Source organism: Danaus plexippus, chromosome Z (assembly GCF_018135715.1).
Source record: "Danaus plexippus chromosome Z, MEX_DaPlex, whole genome shotgun sequence".
Taxonomy (NCBI): domain Eukaryota; kingdom Metazoa; phylum Arthropoda; class Insecta; order Lepidoptera; family Nymphalidae; genus Danaus; species Danaus plexippus.
In genome coordinates, this window is record NC_083559.1 from 968,026 (window position 1) to 979,370 (window position 11,345).

The following is an 11,345-nucleotide window of genomic DNA, read 5'->3' on the forward strand; positions in this document are numbered from 1 at the left end:
TCAAAGAGAATTTTGGAAAATATATCCAGGTTGTATAGAAGCAATAGTGTCCTTATTAACTCAAAACTTGTATCCTGGTATATAAAAGTAATATTGCCAATAATTCATTGGCAATATTAATTAATTGCTTCCTATTTATGTCCAATAATTCTCACGGTTATTATATGATAATGAATAAAGATATGAAAAAAACGTTGTAAAAAGTTTTAAATTCTTTTTTTAACCTGCATTACATTTTGAGACTAAACGTATAACAACAGATTTTGAACGAAGATATTCGTTTGAATCTTGCAAAACAGACAGGAATCACCTGTCAACTGTCACTTAATAATTCTAGGTTACAATTTAGACTTATGAATACTTAAATTTATGATTTTACACTTTTAAAGCAAACATTCATCTTGATCATATATCATTACTCATAATATAAACTAAAGGCTTGCTTTATAAGATGAACAGTGTCAATTTGCCGGAGGACTGTGCTAGACAATGGGAAATTTTGTTGTTGTTATTGTCGTCAGAGGAAAAGAAAATCGATCGTACTCACGAAAGCGAGATCGATACTATGAGTTATTTCTACAACAACAAGGGTGTTAGGTATAAAATTTTCTGAATAATATTTCCTAAACAAGTCCTTTATATTGGTTTATTTCTTCACTTGAATGGACAGATGTATACGTTACAGCCAAAAGCGTCGTTAATAAATAAACTATCCATTATTTTGATCTAAGTTCTAACGTTAAAGGTTTTAAATAAACATAATTATTGTTTCCATTAAGACATCACTACTCCATTTTGGTTTTTAACAATTTTTTTTAAAAGTTTTGATGCTTAAATTTACTTGGACAACTATGTATTTATATAAAATATACATATTTAAGATTTTACGAATTTTTTCATATTTCTTTACTGTTGATATAACAAATAAGATAATAGTATCTTTTCTTAGAATACATTGTCACAATTGAGTTAAGATATTAATAACATCTCTAGTATATAATTGACAATGGTAAAATTAATGTTTGTGACTTAAAGAAAAAAAAGTTATATACATATAAGTATCTTAGTATTAATTTTTAAGTAGTAAATATTTATTACACATTATTAATTTACCAAAATATAGTTGTGGTTTTAAGAATACTAAATTTTAACAAGAGACTTTATTCATATCGGTTTCATTAAATTACTTCTTCTAGCGACATCCCCTCCAACTCGACCATGTGTAGCTTAAGTCATAGCTTAAAAATATATTATTAGTATTTTAACAGACTATAATTTGTTATTTTATATTTTGTACATATTCTTATAACAATAATTATATATATATATATTACCTTTTCCTCGTTTAAGTAACTTTTTTCATAAATTAAGAAAATAACATGTTTTAAGGGAAGCATCTAAAACTGACTCTTAATATTTTGTTCTCACACAGTACTCAAGATTATAATTCGTCCAGCAAATAAAATAGTTGATATTGACAAAATATTCCGCTATTCCAGTGCGAATGAAGCCTTAGCATAAAAAATCTGTTTTATATGTATTGTGTGTGAATAATGAGTGACTTTTATTTTATTAGTATTAAGATTTAAAAGATTATGAATTTTTTTTTTTAATATAAATTTAAATCATAAAATGTGTGATATATAAATTTTTAACTCATGTAGGTATATGTTTTTTGTTATATTCCTATATATATGTATTTTTTTTTCAGTGTAATTTATTTCCATACTTTCATTTTCAATACATAATCCATAATATAAAATTAATCTAAGGAGATTGAATAGCAAAATTTTTTTTTTTTATATAATTATCTCATTCGACGACTTTAATTTGATAAATTTCAGAAAGATTTTACTCTACTGGCTTCAGCAGATGAAGGACACATACGCACGTAAAACATGTGATACAGATACAGCACTGAAATGCGACGGAGTGTCGCTGTGCTGGCGACAGAAGGGGAATGAGAAATTCAGGGCTAATTTGGTGGAAGAGAGTTATAAGTGTTACACTAATAGCGTATTGTACGCTAAACCTAATAGTCTTATGTACACACTGGCTCTAGCGAACCGGTCGGCTGCTTTATTGAGGTTAAAGAGATTTCAGGCATGTCTACTCTTATATAGCACCACTAATACTAGTCATATGTATATATATAAAATTGTACTTATGTTCATTGTTTAAGTAGTTACCAGATAATTGTTTAAATCTACATTGATTTTATGTTACTGTACAATATATATTTTTTATATACTAGGAATGTTTGTCGGATGTGTCTCTGGCTATAGACAGCGGTTATCCTGCGGAACAGAGACACAAACTTTTACTGCGTAGAGCAGATTGTTACATTGAATTGCAAAGTAAGGAAGCAAGGACCGCTCTCAACTCGGCCATACAATATGCAGGGACACTCAACATGACAGTGGCGAACAAATGTAAATATGATAAAAAAAATTATTTTATTGCATTTATTTCACACATTAAACTCTCATACACTAAATTAATGTCTGTTACCTCTTCCTTCTATTATACTATGTATTTAAATTTCCAAACTTTAACTTTATATGTATATATAAGTTGACAAAATTTGTGGATATTTTAAATGTTTGTTTTAGTGGAATTCGAGCGTCACATAAAGATTTTAGAGAAGAAACTAGAGTGTGTCAAACGGGATGTTGTTAAAGAGGAAGAGGTGCTGCTACCTGATTGTTACCTGGGACCGAATCCTGACTTTGTATCGGCCTCCAAATCTATTGAACTAAGGTTTACAAAATCAACCAATCACAAAAATAATTGATATATATAAATTATATTATTTGCTTTAATAAACATCATCCTATAAGTTTTTTACTACATCATTTGTACTATCATTTGTGATGATTTATGAACGGAACACTGTAGGTATTCGTGTGAAGCTTCACTCGTACTAAGGATACTATGGTTTGTTGAATGTAATTTTTTTATTTCGTAAATATATATATAGATATAAGGAGTCACGCGGTCGTCACGTGGTCGCGGTAGAGCCGGCAGGTCGTGGGGACGTGCTCTTCTCAGAGGAGCCCTACGCATGGGTCGCTCTGCCCTCAGACGACGCCATTTGTGAGATGTGCTGCGACACAGACATCAATCCAGTGCCGTAAATAACACACACACACACACACATATTTTATATATATATAATCTTTGTCCATAATAATGTTAATGATTTATCAATTGTCACCTCATGACACTGTTAAGCTAATAGAACTACCAGATATATAGGATTTTAATTATGACTGTTTGATGCTATGTTGAAATTAAATTTATATAATACACATATATGAATAATATTCGGAACGGCCTGTATATAACGATACTCGTATGTGTGTAGTTGCAGTGTGTGTTCACGCAGCGTGTACTGTGGGTGTGAGTGTGCGTCTCGTGCCATATCCTTCCACCGCTGGGAGTGTGTGGGTGCACAGTGCTCACTCTTCCCCACTATAGGCATCGCGCATTTAGCTTTAAGGTGACACCCCCTGTATATTAAGATGTCTACTAACATGTTTCACTTACAGGCGTGATGTCGCACCTATGTTAAAGTACCCATAATCTAAGAACAACTCGTTTATAAATAATTCAATATTCTCTAACTATAAATATTGTATACATTTTTTAACTTAAAACGATTCGAAAAGAAAAAATATCAGAAAAAATATTTGGGACGGTATCATTGCACAGTAATAGATATTATCTCACATTCTCAAGCACTATAACCTTCGAAGTAAAACTATCAGAGGACTGTATTATATAATAGATCATACAGTAAAAGGCTTACATGTGATATATACAGGGTGCTACTAATAAGTACGAACAACGGATTCCCCCCGTCGCCGGTGTCGTTGCCGCAGCCGTGTACCGCCGGCGAGTTGTTCAGGAGCTACGGGCTGGTGGACAACATCCAGATATACAAGACGGGCACGGATCCCTTCTACAGGATGTTCAATCTGGTGACCAACTTCAACAAGATGGACAACACAGATTACATACAATACGCCTTAGTGAGTCCCGGTTTTAACACACTTATAGATTAAATATACAATGATAGTAAAAATTCTTTTCCTCCTTCCAGACGGCCACGATGTTGACGTTGTATTTGGAGAATTTCACGAGTTTTTTTGATTATCTACCAAGCAAAATGCCGTGTAGTATGTCTGAGAGTCAATTGAAGTTGTTCGCTGCGGCCGTCATACTGAGGAGTATGGGCCAGTTGGTTTGTAACGGACACGCAACCTTAAGCCTGGCAGTCGTGGAAGAGGACGATGGCAGAAACGGTAGCGATCTCTATCATAGTTGTCGCCCGCAATTTCCCCCCAAAAACACAATATATCCACGTACAGTTCCAACATAGGACTACGGTAGCAGAATATCGATGTCTGTTGGGCAGTCTTGTGTCAGCCTTTCATACGCATAATATGGCTGACTTTATTCTAGATTTGTTTCTCAGAATCTGTTTGGAAGTTGTCAAAGAAAATTTGTACTGATTTAAACTATAGTAAAGCAATTTTTAAAATTATCATTATAATTACCAGGATTTTTACTTCAACAATAGTGTTACCGTATAAACTCAAAGTCATTAATATTTTAAGAAAAAAAAAAAATGTAAAATGTAAATGTAAAAAAATATTTTAAGAAAAAAAAATATGATCGACTACAAATTTTATTAATTTTTTTTTTCAGGCAAAACGATAACGGAAAAGGAAGTCCGTAGAGCCACCGCCATCTATCCCTCGGCCGCCATGATGAATCACTCCTGCGATCCCAACATAATAAACACGTGAGGTTTAATATTTCACATACGTATATCTATTTTCTGTCACAAAATGAAATTATACCAATTCTACCCTAAAAATAACATCTAAAATTTGAAAACTGAATTTCCACCACATTTACCATCAACAGGCCGGATAGAATATTAATATGTTAAAGTTGTAATTAATTCATCAGTTTCTACAAGAGTCGTCTTATAGTCCGATGCCAGCGCGAGTTACCGGCAGGAGGCGAAGTGTTCAACTGTTATGGTCCACACCGAGCCCGCGCGCCCGCCGCAGCGCGACGGAAAGCGCTCAAGGCTCAGTATATGTTCACGTGCCACTGTGCCGACTGCAACGACACGGAGAGGAAAGACTTCGTGGTTACTACATTATTTTTTATCTATATTATATTAGATTCGTAATGTACATGCCCTATGTAAAGTGACGCTTTAAGTCGAACACATTTATCACGACGTAATTTGAAATCGGAATTCCTCAAAGATTTTTTAAAATTAGAACGTTCCTTTATTTCACGATATATGTATTTGAAATTGGAACATTACTATATGTCATATTCGTAAGTGGTTCACTTTTCATAATATTGTTCCAATATATATTCTAAATTTAAATGTTATATTTGAAATTGGAACTCTTGTAATTTTCCAGTCGTTGTTCAGCGCGTACCTGTGTCAGTCGTGTAAGGGTCCGGTGTGGGCGCATGGTGTTCGTCCTCTGTGCACACAGTGTCGGTCAGCACTCCACCTGGAACGTGCACACACACTACTGGATCGAGCTGACGACCTCGCAATACAAGGTTTATATTTAAATCTATTTTTTAATTAATATCATACATATTGAACCTAGTCGTGTTTTTTTTTAATTCTGTACAAAGTATAGCAAATGAACAGTGTATTCTGCCAATGTGACCTCAGTATTAATTATGTAATTATTTTTTTCGATCTGTTACATAATACAGCGGAACAGGTCGTCAGTTTGGAGGAGCGTTGCGAAAAGATGGCGGCCTCGTACCGGCTGAAACAACAGGTGTGGCATCGACACCACGCCTCGCTCAGAATGGCGGCGGATAGACTGGCAAGACTGTATGCTGACACAGGTTACTATTTAAAATAAATATTATTATAAATTAAAGAAAAAATAAAATAGTATAGTGTGTTCTGATCTAAAGGAAAAGAGAGTAGATTCTATCTTCGTTAGGTTGCATAAGTAGTGTTTATAATGTATTAATAATTTTATATTAAAAAACTGTAATATGTATTATTATTTATTAGAGACCTATTTTTTTTTTGTTTTCTATCAATTATTAAAGTTACATACACAGACATATAATGTGTATATATATATATATATATATATCCGCTTTGCAACGTGGAATATTGGCTCTCTAACCGGACGATGCAGAGAACTCGCAGATGTACTCATGAGACGTCGGGTCCAGTGTGCGTTCCTCCAGGAAACTCGCTGGAAGGGCAATAAGTCTCGGAACATCGGACAGGGTTACCGGCTGATATACACTGGGTCGCCTTCAGGTAAAGCTGGTGTAGCGGTAGTGCTATCTGAAGAGCTTCGGAATGGTCTTCTTGAAGTCGATCGTCGCTGCGACCGCCTGATGCGGGTGCGGGTACTGATCGAGGGAGTGATTACTAACTTGATCAGTGCTTATACTCCTCAGGCTGGATGTAGCGGGTCCGAAAAAGAGTCATTCTGGGAGCAATTTGAAGAGGTTCTACGTGCTATACCAGCTGCTGAAGTAATCATAGTTGGGGGGGATTTAAATGGCCACGTAGGTAGGGCTGCGGAAACGTTTGACCGTGTACACGGTGGTTTTGGTTATGGTCGCCGCAATGCAGAGGGAGAAAATATTCTCAGAACCTGTATTGCGTCTGACTTAGCCGTCGTGAACACGTTCTTCCAAAAGACTCCACAGCACCTTATCACGTATAAGAGCGGGTCCCACTCAACCCAAATAGATTATCTGCTGACCAGACGGTGTCATATCGGCAAAGTGACTAACTGTAAAGTCATTCCTGGTGAAAGCCTGACAGCCCAACATCGACTTCTTGTCATGGACTATGTCGTTACCCCGAAAAAGAAAGTGGCCGAGAAACGTAAGCCTCGCATCAGGTGGTGGTTGCTGAATGGAACGATGCAGACCAGCTTTCGGGCAGAGGTTGAGAGTCAAAATCTGTCGACTAATACCGAAACTGCTCAGGAAGTTTGGGATCGAGCCCAGTCAGCAATTATCACAGCAGGTAAACGAGTTCTAGGCCTTTCTAAGGGAGGACGGGTCATTGACAGGGAGACATGGTGGTGGAATGACGAAGTGCAGGAGGTGATTCGTGAAAAGAAGACTGCCTTTAAGAAGTGGCAGCAATCAAACTCTCCTGAAGACAGACTAGAGTACATAGCAGCGAAACGTGCCAGTAAAAGGGCTGTTGCCAGAGCCCGCAGTGATAGGTTATCACCATTATATGATACACTTGAAACTGCGGAGGGGCAGAAGCTCATTTACAAATTGGCACGAGCTCGGGATAAGGCGACGCAAGATATCGCAAAATGTCTTAGCGTCAGAGATTCCCAAGGCACGTTGCTGTGTAATCATGCCTCTGTGAAGGAGAGATGGAGATGCTACTTCAAGGAGTTGCTAAATACTCAGCACCCGTGCAGTCTTCCAACCGAAATACCTCCTAATCTTGGACTTATTGCCCCGATAACACCTGACGAAACTCGGAATTGTCTTCGACGCATGAAGAATCGGAAAGCGGTGGGACCTGACGATATTCCGATCGAAGCGTGGAAATCATTGGGCTCTCTTGGTGTGCTCATACTGACGGACCTTTTTAACCGCGTCTTGAACACTGGGACTATGCCACATCAGTGGCGTTATAGTTATATTACCCCTATATACAAAGGCAGGGGCAGTGTTCAAGATTGTGGTAGTTATAGGGGCGTTAAGATCATGAGTCACACCATGAAGCTCTTTGAGCGTATGATCGACCTCAGGCTCCGCCGAGAGTGTACTGTCTCGGAATGTCAATATGGATTTCAGCCAGGATCGGGCACCTTGGACGCCATTTTTGCCATCAGAACTCTGATGGAGGCATACAGGGAAAAAAGGAGAGCTCTGCATGTCGCATTCCTAGATCTGCAGAAGGCCTTTGACTGCGTGCCTCGTCAATGTATCTGGTGGGCATTGCGATTCAAAGGGATCCCTGAGGCCTATATTGACATCATCAGAGACATCTACCGCGATTCCGTTTCAATGGTTAGGACTGCTGTTGGCGATACACAACCCTTTCCGATCTCAGTAGGGGTTCACCAAGGCTCGGCTCTTAGCCCCTTCTTGTTCAATGTAGTGCTGGACACTGTCTCGGCTAACATCCAGGACCAGCCTCCATGGCTGATGATGTATGCCGATGACATAGCGCTCATTGATGAGAGCAGGTTGACGCTAGAGCGAAGAGTGAACCTCTGGAAGGGTACGCTTGAGAACGGTGGTCTTAAACTAAATGTGACGAAGACCGAGTACATGGCTTGCGGAAGCCCGGACTCTTGCACTATCCATATAGGACCTGAACCAGCCGTTAAGTCGGAAAAGTTCAGGTACCTTGGATCTATTCTGCATGAGTCCGGAGGCATCGATCACGATGTCCAAGCCCGGATCAGCGCTGCTTGGGCGAAATGGCGTGAGGTCACAGGTGTGGTCTGCGATCGCAGAATACCTACCAAGCTCAAGGGACTAATATACAAGAGCATAATCCGACCGGTTCTCTTATATGGAAGCGAATGTTGGCCAACACTGTCCAGGCACTCTCAGGAGCTTCACGTCACGGAGATGAAGATGCTGAGGTGGATGTGTGGCGTAACGCGGGCTGACCGTATACGTAACACATTTATCCGAGGTAGTCTTGGAGTCCGTGACGTAGCGGATAAGCTTCAAGAGAGTCGCCTGAGATGGTATGGCCACGTTGCACGCCGGCCTGAGAACTACGTCGGAAAAATTTGCCTTGATATGACGGTCCCTGGAGCAAGACCCCCAGGACGCCCAAGAAAGCGATGGCTGGACACCGTGAAGCAGGATATGAGAGCCAATGGACTTACCACCGCGGATGCTAAAGACCGTGCAAAGTGGAGGAGTTTGAGCAGGAAGGCAGACCCTGGCTAATGCTGGGATAATTGCCAGGAAGAAGAAGAAGAAGAAGATATATATATATATATATTTGTGTGTGTGTGTGTCGTAAACAACGTACAGTCAGCTGTTATCTAGGTGCTTCAAGTAATGTGACCTTATTATCACCTAATTAAATATAATTTTGACATTTTTTGTTTTGCAGGTGATTTCGGTAAAAGTATGGAGCTCATAAAACAGAACATCCAGAGCCTCGAGTATCGCTTTGGTTCTTTCAGTGTAGAGGTCATTATTTTTATTATAGACATAACTCTTTCAAAATAATCATCAAAATTTTATGGTAAATTATTTGTATGTTTTAACTAAAATAGATGATTTTTTCCAGGTCGCCCATGAACTCCGTAAACTGTCGGATGTTATGTTAGAAAGGATTTTGAATTCACCGCAGCATCTGGAATACAGGTTAATTCTGGAGATATACTTTTCACTTTCGTTTAATATATATAAAATATATTAAGTTAATAATACTATTAATAATGTTGTTCCGACAGAGAATGGTGTCTAGAAGCTCATAAGGTGGTCAAAAAGGCTATACAATTGATGGAATTGAACTACGGCTCGTGGGAACCTCTTGTGTCTAGACTGAAGCAACACGAGTGCTACCTCGCGGCGACGCTCGCCGAGAGCAGGACTCCCGAGGCTGTGGACTGTGTTCATCACAACTTACATTACAATCTTAAAATATAAACATTAATCATACTATTATAGCACACAGGCGCGTTCTCATTCAAATTTGACAAATGACAATCGTGGCACAGATAACGAAAAAGTTTTTTTTTTTTAATTTCCATTAGCTAACGTGAAATTGTCTATCAGAATACAGCCAATTTAAATTTAAATAATCTTTATTGAACACTTATGTGTTTGAAGGCTGTAATGGCAAATAAAAAAATATTGAACGAAATACTTATGTAAGTAATTAAAATATTATGAATATCCTATAATAGTGAGATTATAAGTGATTAATATTATAAGAGTTAGTAACATTCTATATTAACTAATGATGCATTGAAGTGAATTTGTTTTTTTTTAAACTCTTAATATGCCTTATGAAGCCTTTGTTGCTAGCGTATGTAGCGAGTTTTTAAGATAAGATTAGGATGTTTTTGTAATAATACTAATAGTATAATAACTACTAATATTATTCAATAATTTTATATAACAGATGTGACTATTGTCTTTATAACAATTAATTTTGTGATTTTCTTGTATTATGTAACAGGAAAACATACAAACGAATCACAAAATGGCCTAATAGTAATAATAAACTAGTAAGCCTAAATTACTATTGCGAAGGCAGTTTTTAATTATACATACAGAAATTAAGTAAGAAATAATAATGTGAGAATTATTGTAATACGTTGTTATTTGCGATGTGCCCAAAATTGGTATCCGAGGGACATTTTCCCTTCATTGCACTATCATTTTCTGTGACGTAAGAACGTTACGTCATCAAATATTATTTTAATGTTACTTACCAATACTATTTCAGTAAATATTTACGATTTGTGTCCTCGGAAATACATTTTTAGTTGCCTGGCACATCACTAGTTGAAATGACGTTTTGTTTTAACGTTCAAAAACACGAGTTAATAATGACTTCATTAGTTTCAGGGTAATTTAAAAATGGTGATTTCTTAACGAATTTTATTAAAACAGTTATTTATATAATATCGTACCAATTGCTGTAACATCAGCCTTTTTTTAGTGTTTACCATCAGGTCAAGACATCTATCTTTATTCTTGTTTATAGCGGTGTAGACCTAGTATGAATAATATATATATATATATATATACAAATATAAATATAAAATATTACAACCCAGTGGTTTTATTTTGTGTCGGAGCATGAATAGGAATAATGTCAATCATTTTATTAACACACTATCGATGTTTTTATAGCGGTTTTGGTTACGGCCCTAGTAAAACATTAACGAAGAAAAGATGCCATTTGAACAAAAAAAATACTGTAAAAGTATGTACTTTTATTATAAAAGCTGTTTACTCTGTTGTCCAACCAAATCTTTCCAGCATCTGTGTGTTATAACGAGACGACATTTCTAACTAATACAAATTTCAATATAATCAGTGTGAAGAACAAATCTCTGGACATACTTTTCAAGTTCAGAGATCATTTTCTTAAGTCTGAAAGCAACATTATATATTGTCTATTATTTCCTGAATCGATATTACAATGTTAGTTAGTGGTTTTATAGGTACCTTTTAGGTTAAATTACACAAGTACGTCTGTCTGTCTCCGTAACACAAGAAAATTATCAATTTAATAGACTCCTGGTGAAGTCGGTTTAATAAAACAATCTTTTGCTGTATATGAAATCAACATACAAGTT

At 36.8% G+C, this 11,345-nt stretch overlaps 1 protein-coding gene across 1 annotated transcript; it reads left to right on the forward strand.

Moving 5' to 3' along the window:
* The first annotated feature begins 315 nt into the window (after positions 1-315).
* On the forward strand, positions 316-10,815 carry LOC116777740 (SET and MYND domain-containing protein 4-like). Its single transcript, XM_032671438.2, has 15 exons — positions 316-597; positions 1,845-2,103; positions 2,255-2,432; positions 2,613-2,760; positions 2,981-3,133; positions 3,368-3,502; positions 3,827-4,034; positions 4,106-4,307; positions 4,714-4,810; positions 4,981-5,167; positions 5,454-5,601; positions 5,764-5,901; positions 9,140-9,219; positions 9,320-9,396; positions 9,486-10,815. The coding sequence occupies exons 1-15, from the start codon at positions 452-454 to the stop codon at positions 9,679-9,681; spliced, it is 2,352 nt and encodes a 783-aa protein (XP_032527329.2). The 5' UTR covers positions 316-451; the 3' UTR covers positions 9,682-10,815.
* The last annotated feature ends 530 nt before the right edge of the window (positions 10,816-11,345 follow it).

What these genes read in the sequence shown, in the direction of transcription:
- LOC116777740 (XM_032671438.2), top strand. Translation starts at nt 452, where the DNA reads ATGAACAGTGTCAATTTGCCGGAGGACTGTGCTAGACAATGGGAAATT. An exon ending in TGAGGTTAAAGAGATTTCAG is followed by an intron (nt 2,104 to 2,254) that starts GCATGTCTACTC and finishes TTTATATACTAG; the next exon opens with GAATGTTTGTCGGATGTGTC. An exon ending in AAGACTGTATGCTGACACAG is followed by an intron (nt 5,902 to 9,139) that starts GTTACTATTTAA and finishes TTTGTTTTGCAG; the next exon opens with GTGATTTCGGTAAAAGTATG.